The sequence below is a fragment of the Oncorhynchus clarkii genome, chromosome 20 (genome assembly GCF_045791955.1).
Source record: "Oncorhynchus clarkii lewisi isolate Uvic-CL-2024 chromosome 20, UVic_Ocla_1.0, whole genome shotgun sequence".
NCBI lineage: Eukaryota > Metazoa > Chordata > Actinopteri > Salmoniformes > Salmonidae > Oncorhynchus > Oncorhynchus clarkii.
In genome coordinates, this window is record NC_092166.1 from 12255866 (window position 1) to 12275380 (window position 19515).

Sequence of the window (19515 nt, forward strand, 5' to 3'; positions counted from 1 at the left end):
TGGTTAGTTTTTCGATTTTGTCCAAACTGATGGTCAAAATGGGCAAACGAGATGTTGAAATGAACTGTGTGAAAGACTGTGGCTGACGGTTTAATTTCCTATCCTATCAGGGTATCCATCAGAACGGCGGTTTCACCAAGGTGTGGTTCGCCATGAAGACCTTCCTCACACCCAGCATCCTCATCATCATGGTGTGGTACTGGAGACGCATCACCCTGATGACACGACCCCCTGTGCTGTTGGAAAAGTAAGGCCGGGCCATATTGTTTATTGGACTGTAAACGGGATGTTTCTTTGTTGTTTATTCAGATTTGGCGTCAAAATAGAGTTCAGTTGTCCATTGACATTGGTTGCTTTGTGGGCTTGGGCACCGTGTGTGTGAATTGAGAATTGTTCTCTAATCCAAAATGCATGGGTGTGTCTTGTCCTAGCGATACACAAGTCAAATCTTCAGCCAGTGTAACGGATGTGAAATGGCAAGCTAGTTAGCAGTGGTGCGCGCTAATAGCGTTTCAATCGGTGACGTCACTTGCTCTGAGACCTTGAAGTAGTGGTTCCCCTTGCTCTGCAAGGGCCACGGCTTTTGTGGAACGATGGGTAACGATGCTTCGTGGGTGACTGTTGTTGATGTGTGCAGAGGGTCCCTGGTTCGAGCCCGGGTATGGGCGAGGGGACGGACTAAAGTTATACCGTTACACCAGGGTAAAACCCAGTAACCCCAGTGGATACCAGTTAGGCCTAGTGCTTATGGTAACATTAGTACAGGAGGAGACATGTCATTAGATTAACTATGGATGAACTGTGCATCTAGGTCAGATCTCAGTGTGCAGTGTCCTGGGTCCGTATTCACAAAGCATCTCAGAGTAGGATTGCTGATCTAGGATCAGCTCCCCCTTGTGCATGCATTCATAATGATCTAAAAGGCTAAACTGATCCTAGAGCTGCAGTTGGGCAGCTACACTGTTAAATAAAAACGAGTACCGAATTTAGCTTTTTCAAGCAAAAATGATAACTAACACCAGATTGAAATGATTTACCAATGTGATGTAGAACGATACCCTATGCAGAGAGCTAAACGTTCAGTCTAGTTTACCCCCTGCAGTGAGGGGAGAGCGTATCAGTATGTCGCTGCGTTCAAAACCACAGGAACATTCGTCGAGGCGTAAAGCGTGTAACAGTCTTTTAGCACTCAACTAACGCTTCCACCTCAATGTTTCCTCGCTCTCTCCATCTTGTCCTTGGTCTTCGGCTCAGAGTCCTCCTTCCCAAATGACGGCAGAGTTCTCAGGAAATGGCCCTCAAACTCTATTTGTGGAGAGGAGATTATTTATTTCATGCTGTAAAAGCTTTGGTGAAGCCGTCATGCTATTCCTTAGTGTCGAGATGTTAGCTTTAGAAATAAAAAGATTACCAAGAGAGATGTAATGGGTAAATGCCTCTCATAGGTACTTAGGCTCCCTGCTGTCACTCTGATGGTGGGATTCCTGGGAACTGGACCAAGGTTACGTTATTGTCTACTGAAAAGTCAGTTGACTGAATGAGCAAGGCGGTTGAAACTGGATTTGTTTAAAGCACTTGACTGTTTGTGTGGTGGATTATTAGGTTTTATTAGAACTTTTGAAAAACGGAACAACTCGATGACCACCATGCCTCACGATATGGTTCTCTTTCCAAACCGAAAGTACATTCATGCCATTGTCAGTAGTTAACTGTTAATTGCTGGTGGACTACTTGGCAAGGTTTCCTGGAAGAATATAAAACACTGGAGGAATAAGTGTATCAATGGCAGCAGTACACACTGACTAAGTCTATGCTTGAAGTTTGTTTCCACTAAAGCAATTTTTGATTATATTGAGTTAGTACTTTTATTTCCCCAGGATGTACTGGAGGTTGATGCCTCTTATCTGGCTCTCTTTACAGGATGTACTGGAGGTTGATGCCTCTTATCTGGCTCTCTGCAGCTTGTTTAGTTGCTGTGCTCTTTATACACACCTCTCTCCTGACTGTATATTCGCAGAGTGCAGGACATTCCCTGCATACCAGCCCAATGTGGTCTCGCACTGTTCACTCGGTAGAACATGCCGGAACGGTTCTCGCTGCCGACTCTTCTGGAATGTGATTAATGTTTTTAGAGTCAATTGCAAACCGTCATCCACACACACACACACACACACACACAATACACCCACCTCTCAGCCCGCACTGCACCCCTCATTCTCCCTGCAATATGCCCACCTCTATCCCGCACCCCTCCCTTCCTCCCGTCCTCTTTGCAATTATCCTTTCATCTTTCCCAGCATGCAGGGACTTGCAGCAATTGAACAGAGAAGCCTTATTAGGTTGATATTTTATTTATTTTACCAGCAGTGATTTATCAAAGCCTGCAGTGTGGTACAGTGGCTTGGTGGACTATGGAGTCTCCCCGGTGGCTGGGGAGGTGGACTATGGAGTCTCCCCGGTGGCTGGGGAGGTGGACTATGGAGTCTCCCCGGTGGCTGGGGAGGTGGACTATGGAGTCTCCCCGGTGGCTGGGGAGGTGGACTATGGAGTCTCCCCGGTGGCTGGGGAGGTGGACTAGGTGGAGTCTCCCCGGTGGCTGGGGAGGTGGACTATGGAGTCTCCCCGGTGGCTGGGGAGGTGGACTATGGAGTCTCCCCGGTGGCTGGGGAGGTGGACTATGGAGTCTCCCCGGTGGCTGGGGAGGTGGACTATGGAGTCTCCCCGGTGGCTGGGGAGGTGGACTATGTCTGACCCCATGTTATGAGTTCTCCCGTTACATTTCCGTCCGATTTTTAGTGGCTGTGTTGAGTTGAAAGAACATGTTAAATTATCTGAACCCAACCATTTAACAATTCTGCTGAATTATAAGAAAGTAATGTCCATGATCATTTATATTGATTGTGAGCATTATGTTAATGCTGTATGCTATTGATTTATATTTCTATTTATGTTGATGATCAAGTTGATCATGATGGTGGGGATGATAATGATTTTGATAATGATCCAGTTGATGGTGTGTCCTCCAGGGTGATCTTTGCCCTGGGCTTGTGCATGACCTTCATCAACATCCCGGTGGAGTGGTTCTCTGTGGGCTTCAACTGGACCTGGATGCTGCTGTTCGGGGACATCCGGCAGGGCATCTTCTACGCCATGCTGCTCTCCTTCTGGATCATCTTCTGTGGAGAGCACCTCATGGTCTGTCTCTTCACCTTCTCACCGACTTGGTATCCATTGAGCCAGTGACTTGGTATCCATTGAGCCAGTGACTTGGTATCCATTGAGCCAGTGACTTGGTATCTATTGAGCCAGTGACTTGGTATCCATTGAGCCAGTGACTTGGTATCCATTGAGCCAGTGACTTGGTATCCATTGAGCCAGTGACTTGGTATCCATTGACCCAAATCTTTAGCACGGAAGCTCCCCGTTGTAGCGTGGTTGACATTTAAAAGGTCATTTCCAATTGAGCTGACATGTGTAGCGTTTACCGTGAATGCAGTCTACGCGAAAGTGGTAACATTGCCTTTCAAATTAAATCAAATGTATTTATTAAACCCATTTTTTCATTAGCAGATGTCACAAAGTGCTTATACAGAAACCCAGCCTAAAACCCCAAACATCAAGCAATGCTGATCTAGAAGCACGCACGGTATCTAGGAAAAAACTCCCTAGGAAGAAACCTAGAGAGGACCAGGCTCTGAGAGGTGGCTAGTCCTCTTCTGGCTGTGCTGGTAGAGATTACAGTATAAGAGTACATGGCCATTAAGGCCAGATCGTTCTTCAATATGTTCAACTGGTCATAGATGACCATCAGGGTCAGATACACTGAACAAAAATATAAAGTGAAGTGCTGGTTTCATGATCTGAAATAAAAGATCCCAGAAATGTTCCAGATGCACAAAAAGCTTATTTCTCGCAAATGTTGTGCAGAAATTTGTTGACATCACTGTTAGTGAGCCTTTCTACTTTAAGACAATCCATTCACCTGACAGGTGTGGCATATCAAGAAGCTGATTAAACTGCATGATCATTACACAGGTGTGCCTTGTGCTGGGGGCAATAAAAGTCCACTCTAAAATGTGCAGTTTTGTCACTAAAGACAATGCCACAGGTGTCTCAAGTTTTGAGGGAGGGTGCAATTGGCATGCTGACTGGAGGATTGTCCACCAGAGCTGTTGCCAGAGAATTGAATATGAATTTCTCTACCATAAATAATCAATTAAACTGATTTATGAAGCCCTTTTTACATCAGAAAGCCGCCTCCAATTTCGTTTTTTAGAGAATTTGGCATTACGTTCAACCGGCCTCACAACTGCAGACCATGTGCATGGCGCCGTGTGGGCGAGCGGTTTGAATTAGTATCCATGGACTTAGTATGACTTTGTATCCATAGTCCTAAAACCTTTTTATGCTGCTTAATGTCTTGCTATCTGCTATGTTAAATAAAGGTTATAGAAGGAAAGGTCTGTCATGGTATTGTGCCCTTTGTGGTATACACCAAATTAGAATGGTTAGCTGTATGGCCATTGTAGATTTGTTTCATTTGCATACATACATAGTGTCTTCACAAAGTATTCATACCCCTTGACTTATTCAAAATGTTGTTACAGCCTGAATTTATTGAAAATAAAATACAGATATTAATTTACAATTTACATAAGTATTCACACCCTTGAGTCAATACTTTGTAGAAGCACCGTTGGCAGTGATTACAGCTCTGAGTCATTCTGGGTAAGTCTCTCAGAGTGATTACAGCTGTGAGTCTTTCTGGGTAAGTCTCTCAGAGTGATTACAGCTGTGAGTCATTCTGGGTAAGTCTAAGAGCTTTGCACATCTGGACTTTGCAACATTTGCCCGTTTTTATTATTATCAAAATTCTTCAAGCTCTGTCAAGTTGGTTGTTGATCATCGCTAGACTATTTTCAGGTCTTGCCATAGATTTTCAGGTAGATTAAAGTCAAAACTGTAGCTCGGCCACTTAGGAACATCCACTGTCTTCTTGGTAAGTAACTCCAGTGTAGATTTAGCCTTGTTATAGGTTATTGTTCTGCTGAAAGGTGAATTCGTCTCCCAGTGTCTGTTAGAAAGCAGACTGAACCAGGTTTTCCTCCAGGATTTTGCCTGTGCCTAGCTTCATTCCATTTATTTTTATCCCGGCAAATTCCCCAGTCCTGAAAGATTACAAGCACCGACAACATGAGTAAGCCACCACTATGCTTGAAATATTGGAAGTGGTACTCCGTAATGTGTTGTACTGGATTTGTGCCAACACTTTATTCAGGACATATAGTGAATTGCTGTGACACATTTTTTTTTACAGTATTACTTTAGTGTCTTGTTGCAAACAGGATGCATGTTTTGGAATATTGACCTTTTTTTGCAGGCTTCCTTCTTTTAACTGTCAATCAGGTTAGTATTGTGGAGTAATTACTGTGTTGTTGATCCAGCCTTTGTTTTCTCCAGTCACAGCCATTCAACTATGTAACTGTAAAGTCACCATTGGCATCATGGTGGAATCCTTGAACAGGTTCCTTCCTCTCCGGCAACTGAGTTAGGAAGGAGGTCGATCTTTGTAGTGACTAGGTGTATTGATAAACCATCAAAAGTGTAATTAATAACTTCACTATGCTCAAAGGGATATTCAATGTCTACATTTGCTTTGCCTCATCTACCAATAGGTGCTATTCTTTGTGAGGCATTGGAAAATCTCCCTGGTCTTTGTGGTTGAATCTGTGTTTTGAATTTCACTGCTCAACTGAGGGACCTTACAGATATTTGTGTGTGTGTGTGGGTACAGAGATGAGGTAGTTATTAAAAAAATCATGTTCAACGCTATTATTGCACACGTATTATGTGACTTGTTAAGCCATAACAAAGGTGTTGAATACTTATTGACTCAAGTCATTTTGGCTTTACATTTTTTATTAATTTGTAAAAAAATATATTCTAAAAGCATAATTCCACTTTGACATTATGGGGGGTTGTGTGTGTGTGTGTTTGTGTGAGTAGGCCAGTGACAATCTAAAATGAATTAATTTTAAATCAGGCTGTAACACAACAAAATGTGGGAAAAGTCCAGGGGTGTGAATCCTTTCTGAAGGTGTTGTAGATGCAGGGTTTAGTTTAGACCAGGATACTGCTGTTTACTGACCCTTTTATTATTCCATCCCTCCTCTCTTGTATTTCTGTTCTTTGTCCCACCTTTTATCATTACCCTCAGGACCAGATGGAGAGGAACCATTTCTCAATCTACTGGAAGCAGGTGGGACCCATTGTCTTCGGCTCCTTCTGCCTGTTTATCTTCGACATGTGTGAGAGGTGAGGCTGAAACACACACACACACACACTTCCTTTGTCACACTGTCAAAATAAAACTTGTTTAGAAGTTACCACCACCGCAGGGACCATTTCTGAAATATTTTTTTCCCACCAGGGGAGTCCAGTTGAAGAACCCTTTCTACAGTATTTGGGCTTCCGACGTGGGGACTGAGTTGGCTGTATTCTTTAGATTAATATGATTACTCCTTACCTTAAAAAGTTGACGGACCAAGGGAGAGTAAACTAGGGATGAAGTCTTGTAAGTCTGAAAATAATGTGTCCATGTTATTGTACCAATTTCATCTCCCAATGTTTCCTAGTATTAGTTTTTCTCTGATCTCTCATTTCATTGCAACATAGGACCAGATTGTATATCAATATTTGACAGAGACATACTAACATTAATCAGAGCACTTCTCCATCAGTCACAGGCTGTCCCTGAGGTCCTCTCCACTGTTCTGTGCTGCAGTGAGGAATAATTCAGTGTTGCTGGCAGTGCCTGCTCCTGCCTTGGGCCATCTCTGTACTGGGTCTTCCCTCTGCCTGCTCTCTCTCTCTCTCTGTGTGGGTCTCGAGGAGAGCTGCAGTGGGGAACCCACAGGCTTAGGTGATGCACGATTCATCAGTATAACCCCCCCCCCCCCCCCCTTATCAATCTAGTGGCAGCAAGAGTCTCTTGGTTCGTCTCTCGCTCTCCTTCACTCTTGCTTTCTCCCTCTAGCATTCCCTCTTTCTCTCTCTCTCTCTCTCTCTCTCTCCTTCTCTTTCTTGCTCACTCTCCAGTCTAGTGGGAGAAAAAAGGCCTGTGAAAAGACGGCAATCTCTATCAAGCCTAGAAGTAGACCATGGCATATTCACTAGCCTTTAGAACCTTTCAGCCAAAGAGGTTTCCATTTTTTATATTTAGTGTTCCTAGAAGTAAGCTTGCCATGGGTTTCTAAATGTACGCTGAGCTGAGACTGGGGGTTCATATGTAAAGTAAGGGCAGCGGTTCCTAAATGGTGCTTCAGTTACGGTTATTCCTATTTCTCCGTAACAGTTGGAGTCTAGCCCTTTTCAGTTTGTTGAGTAATATTGTAACTATTTATTAAGCTATGCTTTTTTAGCATCACCATGCTAGTTCCCTCCTTGACTGAGGTTGATAACAGATGGCGTTCATCATTGTGGCGGGGATCTGTGCCTGTCTCTACTTCCTCTTCCTGTGCTTCATGGTGTTCCAAGTGTTCCGCAACATCAGTGGGAAGAGGTCCTCCCTGCCCGCCATGTCCAAGGCCAGACGCCTGCACTATGAGGTCTGTGTGTGTATTTGAGTATACATTTGTGCACCTAAAATTGTGTTTTCATACAGTACCAGTCAAAAGTTTGGACACACCTACTCATTAAATTGTTTTTCTTAATTTTTTGCTATTTTCTACATTATAGAATAATAGTGAAGACATCAAAACAATGAAGTAACACATGGAATCATGTAGTATGCTTGTCCAACAGTTCCCACATGCAGAGTAGTTGTTGGCTGCTTTTCCTTCACTCTGTGGTCCAACACATCCCAAACGATCTCACTTGGGTTGAGGTCGGGTGATTTTGGAGTTCAGGTCATCTGATGCAGCTATCCTCCTTGGACAAATAGCCCTTATACAGCCTGGAGGTGTTTTGGGTCATTGTCCTGTTGAAAAACAAATGATAGTCCCACTAAGCGCAAGCCAGATGGGATGGTGTATCGCTGCAGAATGCTGTGGTAGCCATGCTGGTTAAGTGTGCCTTGAATTTGAAATAAATCACTGACAGTGTCACCAGCAAAGCATCGCCACACCTCCTCCTCCATGCTTCACGGTGGGAACCACACATGCAGAGATCATCTGTTCACCTACTCTGGGTCTCACAAAGACACGGTGGTTGGAACCAAAAATCTAAAATTTGGACTCCTCAGACCAAAGGACAGATTTCCACCGGTCTAATGTCTATTGCTCGTGTTTCTTGGCCCAAGAAAGTCTCTTCTTCTTATTGGTGTCCTTTTGTTGTGGTTTCTTTGCAGCAATTTGACTATGAAGGCCTGATTCATGCAGTCTCCTGAGGAAACAGTTGATGTTGAAAAGTGTCTGTTACTTGAACCTGAAGCATATATTTGGGCTGCAATTTCTGAGGCGGGTAACTAATGAACTTATCCTCTGCAGCAGAGGTACCTCTGTGTTCCTTTTCTGTGGCGGTCCTCATGAGAGCCAGTTTCTTCGTCTCTCAGGGGATCATCTTCATGGATAGTAATAGTAACTGTAATTTTCCTCTCTCAGGGCCTTATCTTCCGGTTCAAGTTCCTCATGTTGGTCACTCTGACCTGCGCTGCAATGACTGTCATCTTCTTCATCATCAGTCAGGTGAGTCATGTCTGTGCGTTTGACGGCAGGGGTATCCCAGAATCCTCTGGAGAGGATTAGGTACTTAAGCATGTTCATTAGGGCACTCCGTAGCTAAATGTTTTTCACTGAAAAAATGAAAACAAGTGTTTCTTATTGGACATGGTTTTGTAGTGTTTTTGCTTACATTTCGTACCTATTGAACACAACCCATATTGTCTAGGTGAATGAGGGCCACTGGCACTGGGGAGACTACACGGTGCAGGTGAACAGTGCTTTCTTCACGGGAATCTACGGCATGTGGAACCTCTACGTGTTCGCCATCATGTTCCTGTATGCTCCCTCACACAAACGCTACGGAGACGAGCAGTCCAGCGGTGAGTCCAACTAACAGCTGCCTCTAATGGTCAACCGTGTCCGTAGGTCAAAAAGGAAGGCAAATTTTATTGAAGTGTATCATAATAGTCTTGATATACTTTACTGTACAGAAAAATAATAACACAACAGTGTCTCTTGTGACGGTTAAGGTCAGATATCTTGAAAAATATCTTACATTTTTATGTTGATATGTTATCTTAAATTTAAATAGAATTTTGAAATGTATCTTAAAATAAGTTGACCAATGACTTTAGATAATTTAGCTTGGTAAGCAAAACATATTTTAAAAAACACATCACTCGATGTCAGATATTTAGGCTTGCTTAGATTTCCCTTTTTGCATTGCAGTTTCAACAGACAAAGTAATAAAGTATACTGCCTTACTTGAATCAGAAGGAATGAAATGACAGGAAAATTGGATCAACAAAAGATGTTCAGGAGAAAAAAGTTAAATGAAAGCCGTCTTAAAAAGATTGCGGTGGATTCAGACAAAAAATATGTCTAAGTTTTGGACCATTTAAAATGCTTTTCAACAGAAATGGTTTTCTTATTGACTTCAGGTTCAGGTAGCCGCTCCCCAGGGCCGGTTCCAGACATAAGCGACATAAATGTTCACTTAGGAGCCCCTGGCCCCAAAAAATATGATACAGTGCCTTCAGAAAGTATTCGTACCCCTTGACTTATTCCACATTTGGTTGTTAGTCTGATTTCAAAAAGTATATATATTTTTTTCTCTCTCACCCGTCTACACACAATACCCCATAATGATAGTGAAAACAACATGTTAGAAATTTGTGAACATTTATAAAACATGAAATACAGGAAGATCTAATTTACATAAATATTCACACCCTTTGAGCCAATATATGTTAGATTCACATTTAGCAGCAGTTACATCTGTGATTCTTTCTGGGTTAGTCTAAGAGCTTTGCACACCAGGATTGTATAATATTTGCCCATTTATTATTTTCTAAATTCTTCAAGCTCTGTCAAGTTGGTTGTTGATCATTGCTAGACAACCATGTTCAAGTCTTGCCATAGATTTTCAAGGAGATTAAAGTCAACTGTAACTAGGCCACTCAGGAACATTCACTGTCGTCTTGGTAAGCAACTCCAGTGTAGATTTGGCCTTGTGTTTTAGGTTATTATCCTGCTGAAAGGTGAATTCATCTCCCCAATGTCTGGTGGAAAGCAGGCTACCATGTTTTCCTCTAGGATTTTGCCTGAGCTTATTTATTTTTTATTTTTTCACCTTTATTTAACCAGGTAAGCCAGTTGAGAACAAGTTCTCATTTACAACTGCGACCTGGCCAAGATATAGCAAAGCAGTGGGACCAAAAACAACAACAGAGTTACACACAAATACACATAGTCAATAACACAATAGAAAAATCTGTGTACAGTGTGTGCAAATGTAGAAGATTAGGGAGGTAAGGCAATAAATAGGCAGTTAAAGGGTTTAGCTCCATTCCATAAAAATGTTTATCCTGAAAAACTCCCCAGTTGTTAAAAATTAGAAGTATACCCATAACATGATGCAGCCACGACTGTGCTTCAAAATGTGGAGGGTGGTGCTCCATATTGTGGTGTATTGGATTTTCCCCAAACATAACACGTTGTATTCAGGACAAAAAGTTAATTGCTTTGCCATATTTTTTGCAGTATTAATTTAGTTCATTTTTGCAAACAGGATGCATGTTTTGGAAAAAGTAATATTCTGTACAGGCTTCCTTATTTTCACTCTTGTCAATTAGGTTAGTATTGTTGAGTAACTACAATGTTGTTGACCCATCCTAAGTTTTCTCCTATCACAGCCATTAAACACTGTTTTAAAGTCACTATTGGCCTCATGATGAAATCCCTGAGCGGTTTCCTTCCTCTCCGGCAACTGAGTTAGGAAGGACGACTGTATATTTGTAGTGAATGGGTGTATTGATACACCATCTAAAGTGTAATTAATAATGTCACCATGCTCAAAGGGATATTAAATGTCTGCTTTTTGAATTTATACCCATCTACCAATAGGTGCCATTCTTTGTGAGGCATCGAAAACCTCCCTGGTCTTTGTGGTTGAATCTGTGTTTGAAATTCACTGCTCAACTGAGGAACCTTACAGATAATTGTAAGTGTGGGGTACAGAGATGAGGTAGTCATTTAAAAATAATGTTAAACACTATTATTGCACACAGAGTGAGTCAATGCAACTTATTATGTGACTTGTCAAGCACATTTTTACTCCTGAACTTATTTAGACTTGCCACAACAAAGGGATTAAATACTTATTGACTCAAGACATTTCAGCTATTGATTTTTAATGTATTTTTTTACATTTCAAATGCATAATTCCACTTTGACGACATTGGGTATTGTGTGTAGACCAGTAACAAACGATCTCAATTTAATCCATTTTAAATTCCGACTGTTATAACAAAATGTGGAAAAAGTCTAGGGGTGTGAATACTTTCTGAAGGCACTGTTTATATTTTTTTGGGGGAACTCAGTCATGTTCTCAACCTAGTATTGAGAGTAAGAATAGTAGAGTCCATCAGGTGCAATTTTGAAATTTGGTTGTGCCTCAGCAGTTTTGTTCTCTGTCAGTCACTCAATTAGCTATGTCAGCTAACAATTTTTAGATTGCTAGCTATCTAAACTTCTAGTATTCATGGCCAAATACCGACCGGGGACCCTGACCTCCAGGGGCCCCAATGGATTTTGTTAGTACTTCTCACTCAGATATTAAGATGAAATAAGTCATGACAAAATATGTAGAATTGCAGGGAATTTGTTTTAAAACCGCAAAAATGTATCTCCACTCCATGGCAAAATGTGTACAATAGCAGGAAATTTGTTTTAAAATGACCAATTTTTCACCACTGTCAAGATGGGGGACACTAAAATGTTGTGAGGTAAGGGACCCGCCCAACCAAATTTTGCTAAGGGCCCCCGAAAGGCTGCAGCTGGCCAGGCTCCCTGTTTCAGTTTTGTTTTCTTCCATTTGGTGCCTAATGAGCACAAAGCAGATGACCCAGATGTACTGCTGTCTGTGTTTACTATACTGACGTGTGTTGGTCTCTGTGCAGGAGACGCAGGAGCCAGTGGCGAGGACATCCAGCTGACCACCACCATCACCCACGTGGACGGACCCACCGAGATCTACAAGATGACGGGCAAGGAGGCCCAAGAGTAGCGCCCCCCCCCCCCCTTGACATCAAACCACCTACAAACACACCTCCCTCAAACCTGGACGGTGCTTCCTTTAGCCCTGTTACCCATGTGCCCCACATTGTCCCAGAAGTTCAAAAGCAACTTTATCTGTAGCCCTTTAGTCCTTTCATTTCATTGCAGACATAGGGCCAGATTGTATATTCATTTTTGACATTTGACATAGTCTGTTAACTCTGTTTGTAATGTTGTTGTTGAACAACTGTACTCTTATGAAGTCCAGGTTGTGAAAATCTGATTTGCGATGGAGTGGAAGGATGTAGAACAGCATCTGCTGGTCATGAGGTAGTTGGGGAGGGAACAAAACACTCCAGGTAGATGTTGTCTTCACAATTCTAGGATCAGCATACCATTCCTCAAATCCTAAACCAACCCATTAGGGGTAAAGTGCAAATCTGAAATTAGATCAGTGTCCAGTGGCAACGGCATCCAACTACAGGAAAAACATTGTGGGCTTTCAAGGCACTATATTGTGGCCTAACTGGTTGCCTCACTGAAGACAACATTACTTGGTTCTTTAGAGAGAACTACATTTGGATGACTGCTGTTTTTGGCACTCCGCCTCTGCAGTTTTAGATTGAAACAACCAGTAGGACAAATAAGTGTATGTCAATGGTACAAGGTCCAAGATGACCACTTTCTGAAGATCTGTCAAAAGAAAGCATATCTCTGCAAGTTGTCAGTAATATCTTTGTCTTTTTTGTCACTTCTGTCCGCACTCACGTTCAGCTGTACACATCCATGGAACTTTCTAGAGACTACTGTGTTCTCTTGTCTATCACTCTCCCAAGTGGGGGGGATAATACCTTTTTGTATTGTGGGGGAAAAAAATGCCAAACCACAGGGACGTTTTGGGAAACACCAAGTTCATTATGTTACGATGTAGATATATATATTTTATAAAGTGCTTATTTTCAACTGTATGAAAGATTTGCATATGCTGTATCACTTACTGTCTGTTGGCAAAAATAATAATAATTGAGATTCGAAGATGACTATGACGTGGTAGTGTAGTAGTTTTGTGCTTTTTATGCTAAATTAAATAAAATGTTTACTTTATGCCTAGTTTTGGAATATTTTCAAAGTATATTCACAAGTTGTTGTAGGGAATTTCCTTGTGGTCTAAGAAAAATGCAACTTAACTAGCATTTCTATTGTAGGCTAATTGTTTTATGTGCTTACTGTTATCCAGGCTGTATCACATCTGGCTGTGATTGGGAGTCCCATATGGCAACGCACAATTGGCCAAGCGTCGTCTGGGTTTGGCCGGGGTAGGCCGTCATTGTAAATAAGAATTTGTTCTTAACTGACTTGCCTAGTTAAATAAAGGTTCAATAACATGTAAAAAAAACAAATTAGATGGTACTGAACTAATTTGCAAAGAAATGGCAAGTTTACTGAACATTTTTCTGTTCCTAAATAAATGGAAATCATTCCTCTTTTGCTTGCCGGAGTTAATCTTCTCCCATAGCAGCTCTGTGAGACTGAAGAAGGGAAAAAAACATCTTCAACTTCTGTGTTGACAATGTGTTGCTACAATATTAGAGTACTGAAATTCACGTAGAACGGAGTGACTAGTAATGCTTACAGGCTTCTAGTCCTTTCCTCAGTCCCCTCAGTGCTCCATCGAAGCAGCTAGTTCCTCCAGCCTACTTCCTGCCTGTAGCCGTGGACAGGCTGGTAGAGGACAGTTCTTTCTCTGATTCCTTGGTCTCCCGTTCAAGGAGCATAGTGTTTCCACCGGTGGTCAGCACCTCATAACTGATGGGCTGCTGCTGTGGGGCCTCAGCCAGTACCATGCCCTTCACAGGGTCCACAGAGCTCACTGACTGCTGTCTGTGGGAGATGGTGTTTTCTCTGTGTTGGAGAGGTTCAGAAAATATCAGTCGACTGCAGTTACAGCACTTACTGCAGTTTCAAAACTGCAATCTTTGATTTTTTTTCTAAGGGTGTGACTGAAACAGGAACCAAATTCGCCATTCAGGTATACAGTGGATATGTACAAATGAATATGTTATTTGAGTCTCTCTCGCACTAACTGCAGTTAATACTCCACTCTGACTTCAATCTTTTTTCGAAAGGGAATCTTTGGTCCCGTTTGCATGGGTCAAACAAAAGCACCCTAATGATTGGTTGACAATCGAGCCTCCCACAATTGTATATATTTTTTTTTAACCTTTATTTAACTAGGCAAGTCGGTTAATAACATTCTTATGTACAATGATGGCCTACCCCGGCCGTCACTAAGGCCAATTGTGCGCCACCCTATGGGACTCCAAATTACGGTCAGTTGTGATACAGCCTGGAATGCAGGCGGCTGCAAGTTGAAGCTGGTAAGGTGCAAGCAAGTGCATAAAATTGCAGCCGATACTTCATGACCTTTGATCACATGGTTGTTGCAAAGTTCATGCAGCCTACATGTAGGTGCAAATCGGACAGTTTTTTTATGCCCATAATGGCTCAGACTTTGAAAGGCAGTGACCATTTTGACAAAAGTAATATGCTCGAACGAGCCCATTGCCTTTGGAAGGTAAGTTGAAACCACTCAATATCGCCATCTGCCGGCCTTTTGGCTAATATGAAGTATAGCCTAGTACAGGGCCCCCCACGCGAGTGGGTTTATTTGGCCCCCCAAGTGTGTTAGTTGTTTGACATAATAGACTAAAAAAAACATCAGGAAATCAGCTCCAAGAGATTTTAATTTAAGAAATCCGTTTGCAAGTATTCCCACTCATAATAGAGATAAACGTGGTCGTATGATGTAATCAGGGTTTGAAATGATTGTTTTAGTCAAACATATCTGTTTGGTCTTCTTGCGGTCAATTTGCCGTCTACAAATGTTCTTGTAATTATGTTCCGGCGCCCCGCCAAATCCGCTCAAGAAAAAATCGACCCGCGGATGCCTAGTACATATTGTATTGACACGCTTTGCACAGAAAGAGGGCGCCTGGGAGGCACCAATAAATACAGGAGCAGAGACTGCAAAACAACAAATTCTCAAAACACCCGCTAGTGTTCCCACTGTTCTGTGACTCCACTTCTCTATCCGGCTGCGATCGTTAGTTTTCGTCACGAAGCGGACGAGGGAGTGTAGCGTAGTCATACGGGCAAGTAGCTGGAGAAAATAAAATAATCAACGATATTTACGATAAGCGACAGCCAACACCGTGAGAAAGTGAAAGTGGCACCAGTTGGCAGTCCCAAAGACCGTCGGTTGATCTGCTTTTCATAGCTGTCAACTGTTATTGAGTGAGGTCTCCTCCTAGTTGGTGACGGATACAGTAGGCGACACGGGGAGACCAGCTTGTATTGCCCTCGCCAGGTAAGTGTGTCGTGTCAGTGTTCCTAGGAAGTCAAGGGTTAATCAATAGGCCTATAAAACACATTCCCTGTTTAAGCTCTTCAAAAAACGTTCAGAAAGATAACTTGCCATTACAATGTATTTATTTGTAGGATACTCCAGTGGCACCCAGATAACATAAAATATTGACATTGTTACCAATTTTGCTTACATTGGGACAGAACCTGTCACATTAGTAGTGCGTAATAGGCCATGCGCGTAACATAAGTGCATTTTGTAGTTATTACCGTGATAATTGTATGTATGCTATGCCTTTGGGTGTCGACGGTAATCGCCCTTCTGACCAAGAATGAATTGTAATACGCCTATTGTGAAACAGCTGAAGCACAACGTACAGTGCCAGTATTTCCATTCGTGTAGGCTACTTATCGTCAGGCCTTCCAGAGACTGGACGACTTGTTCGTGCAACAAGTCATAGGCTACCTGTTCATATCAATCCTTCTCCATACATCTAGATGTGACAGGCCAAGCACACACATTGGGCTCGAGGAGTGTGCAATTTTTTTTAATACCACCTTTAATGGGAACCTAACAGAATAAAATATATCCACATGCATGCAGTAGATAATCAAATATGGCAATACTGTAGTAAACCAGTTACAAAGTGAGGATGTTCTGTTGCTACTATTTCAATGAGAAGTCTAGCAACCATTAGGCTACACTGCATATGACAACACAATGGCCGGATTCCACATTGTTATCCCGATAGAAGAAAGTGTATGATTGCATGTTCTTGGCTCCTGAAGGTCAGCTTGACCCACCTGTGTCTTCAACTCTGTCCAATGTGTAACTTATTGTAGCCAGTGGCACCTACTGGCTGCTATGAGATGAGGTGTACGATTTGCATAAATACCTGAAGCGAAACGTTCAGGGAAAGAGAGTGTTGGTTCCACCCGGGAGCGCAAGGAACAGTGCACATTTCCTGTTCACTCCATGGGAGTATCTCAAATGGTTTTGCTCGCCTCCTCTCCTCTGTCCTCTCCACCTTTTGAAAAATGTCAAAGGTAATCAAGGACATGAGTCGAGGAAAGGAAACGTGGAAACAACCCATTGGTTGAATCAACGTTGTTTCCACATAATTGCAATAACATTACGTTGAACCAACATTGAATAGAAGTTGAATTGACGTCTGTGCCCAGTGGGAAATGACTTATATGAAATGAGAACCACCTCCACTTGCGTGTCATCAGGCAAATGGAGTTTACAGGTGTGGAATCCCAAAATATATGTGTAAAGTGGTAACACGAATGAAGCTAGTTGTGCAAGACATTTTATCGACAAAAAGACAAGTAGCGTATCATTGTTAAATGTTTGCATTCTTTTCTCCTTTGGGAAAACAACAGCTCAACAGCTGATTCAAAGGGGGTGTTGCGGATTGTTAAACCCTTCTGCCTAGACGCTGCGAGGATACTCTCGCGCATCCTCTGCCGAAGTAGGTTTTCGAGGAGGGGAGCAGACTCCTTCGTTCGCATACAAACACATTTACTCTTCTCGACCACTTATTGGTTTCCGGGTCACAGAGGAGAGAAGGACGGAGAAGTCGAAGTCTAAAGTTTATTGAACTTTTGCAGTTGGAGGGAAGTGTTCAGTGCTGTTGGGAGAAGCGGCTTTGACAGCGAGTTATGGTTGTGGAGGTCAGGAAAGAGCATGGCTTGCCAACTTCAAAGTGAGCTTGGGAGAAGCCTTTCACTGCTCTGACTGTATTATTGAGTTTCTTACATTCGGTAGGCAGGGTTTGGTATTTTGTTTGTCTGGTATTTCAGGCAAAATATTTGGGGATGCATTGGCGGGCTGACTATTTATTTTAAATGTTTGTTTGTCTACAGTACCTGTTTATTTGGTCACCACTTTCCTAGATACTGCCACATCTGACTTTACTTAGGAGGGAACTATTTAGTCAGTGAGCAGAAGCAAGTCTTATTCATCCACGTGTGTGTTTTGTATGCTAATTATTAAGTGTTTTATCTAAATAAGAGTGTTTCATCATGAGTGTGCTGTCTTACAAAGAGTGTAAATACTTGTGATTATTTCTTGCCCTGCTGCGAACTCATTGTGTGTTGTCTAAGAAGTAGTCACAGCCAGTGTGTGTCCTTCTGTGTGGTGTATTGTGACTCACAATTTGATTAACTTTTGTATTGCCCTGCGATTGTTAATAAACCGTGGCTCTTTGGAACTCTGTTTATGTCATTTATTTAGCAGACCTGTGCTTAACATGTCGCGAGGACCTCCTCGTAGTACAGTTTACATTGTGATCATCAACTAGAGCGCTGACTGAGAGAGTGATGATGCAGCAGAATTACGACCAGCCAGGGAGGCCCAGCCAGGGAGGCCAGCCAGGGAGACCCAACCAAGGAGGCCCAGCTAGGGAGGCCCAGCCAGGGAGGCTCTAGGCCAAGGCGTTTATACACAGACAATAAGCCGCCCTGTGTTCTGTCACCCCATCACAGAGTCAACACAGGCAAGGCATTGATTAGACCAACTCATTAGTACCCTTATTTACTCTCATCAAAGCCTCACTCTACTACGCCCATTAAAATGAAAGGCAGTCTTGTCAAAACGCGTGGTTTTGTCATAAGGCTCCCCGGCCTGTTTCTTGGCATATCGGTATAGTTACCGCTAAAAAAAAACATGACTATATGAATCATGTATCATTGTAATCATTTGTAATAATTTCCAGTAACTTACAATTTCATCTTTTTATGACGACATACACTATCAGTTTTAGTTCTAGCTTTTATTTTGAAACTTTACATTTACATTTGACATTTTAGTTATTTAGCAGACTCTCTCAAACCACATTTTATTGGTCACATACACATGGTTAGCAGATGTTATGCTAGTGTAGCGAAATGCTTGTGCTTTTAGTTCCAACAGTGCAGCAACATCTAACATGTAATCTAACAATTCCCCAAAAACTACCTAATACACACAAATCTAAAGGGATGGAATAAGAATATATATATAAATATATGGATGAGCAATGACAGAGCGGCATAGGCAAGATGCAATAGATGGTATAAAATACTGGAGAATGTGAGATAGTGTGAGATGAGTGATGCAAGAAATGTAAACATTATTAAAGTGGCATTATTAAAGTGACTGGTGATTCATTTATTAAAGTGGCCAATGAGTTCAAGTCTGTATGTAGGTAGCAGTCTCTCTGTTAGTCTGTTTAACAGTCTGATGGCCTTGAGATAGAAGCTGTTTTTCAGTCTCTCAGTCCCAGCTTTGATGCACCTGTACTGACCTTACCTTCTGGATGGTAGCGGGGTGAACAGGCAGTAGCTCGGGTGGTTGTTGTCCTTGATGATCTTTTTGTTCTTCCTGTGACATCGGGTGCTGTAGGTGTCCTGGAAGGCAGGTAGTTTGCCCCCGGTGATGCGTTGTGCAGACCGCACCACCCTCTGGAGAGCCTTGCGGTTGTGGGCGGTGCAGTTGCCGTACCAGGCGGTGATACAGCCTGACAGGATGCTCTCAAATGTGCATCTATAAAAATTTGTGAGGGTTTTAGGTGACAAGCCACATTTCTTCAGCCTCCTGAGGTTGACGAGGCGCTGTTGCGTTTTTTTCATCACACTGTCTGTGTGGGTGGACCATTTTAGTTTGTACGTGACGTGTATGCCGAGGAACTTATCACATTCCACATTCCACATTCTCCACTGCTGTCCTGTCGATGTGGAAAGGGGGGTGCTCCCTCTGCTGTTTCCTGAAGTCCACGATTATCTCCTTTGTTTTGTTGACGTTGAGTGCGAGGTTATTTAACTGACACCACACTCCGAGTGCCCTCACCTCCTCCCTGTAGGCTGTTTCGTCGTTGTTGGTGATCAACAGAGATACTCTTAATGATCGGCTATGAAAAGCCAACTGACATTTACTCCTGAGGTGCTGACT

The 19515-nt window shown here is 42.5% G+C and overlaps 2 protein-coding genes across 3 annotated transcripts in view; both read left to right on the forward strand.

Moving 5' to 3' along the window:
- Window positions 1–13322, forward strand: part of LOC139375926 (protein wntless homolog) — a 37939-nt gene extending 24617 nt beyond the window's left edge. The window contains exons 5-13 of one of the 2 annotated variants that reach the window (XM_071117894.1): window positions 111–247; window positions 3027–3195; window positions 6218–6315; window positions 6431–6494; window positions 7464–7607; window positions 8601–8684; window positions 8887–9040; window positions 11067–11163; window positions 12122–13322. In XM_071117894.1, coding sequence (XP_070973995.1) covers window positions 111–247; window positions 3027–3195; window positions 6218–6315; window positions 6431–6494; window positions 7464–7607; window positions 8601–8684; window positions 8887–9040; window positions 11067–11161 — 945 coding nt within the window. In that variant the 3' untranslated portion in view covers window positions 11162–11163; window positions 12122–13322. The remainder of the gene's footprint in view (window positions 1–110; window positions 248–3026; window positions 3196–6217; window positions 6316–6430; window positions 6495–7463; window positions 7608–8600; window positions 8685–8886; window positions 9041–11066; window positions 11164–12121) is intronic. The other variant, XM_071117892.1, reaches the window with a different exon arrangement.
- Window positions 13323–15251: 1929 nt separating this feature from the next.
- The window catches only part of LOC139375918 (guanine nucleotide-binding protein G(I)/G(S)/G(O) subunit gamma-12-like), a 46330-nt gene continuing 42066 nt past the window's right edge, over window positions 15252–19515 (forward strand). Inside the window, exon 1 of the mRNA XM_071117880.1 lies at window positions 15252–15585. The gene's annotated coding sequence lies outside the window, so the exon portion shown is untranslated. The remainder of the gene's footprint in view (window positions 15586–19515) is intronic.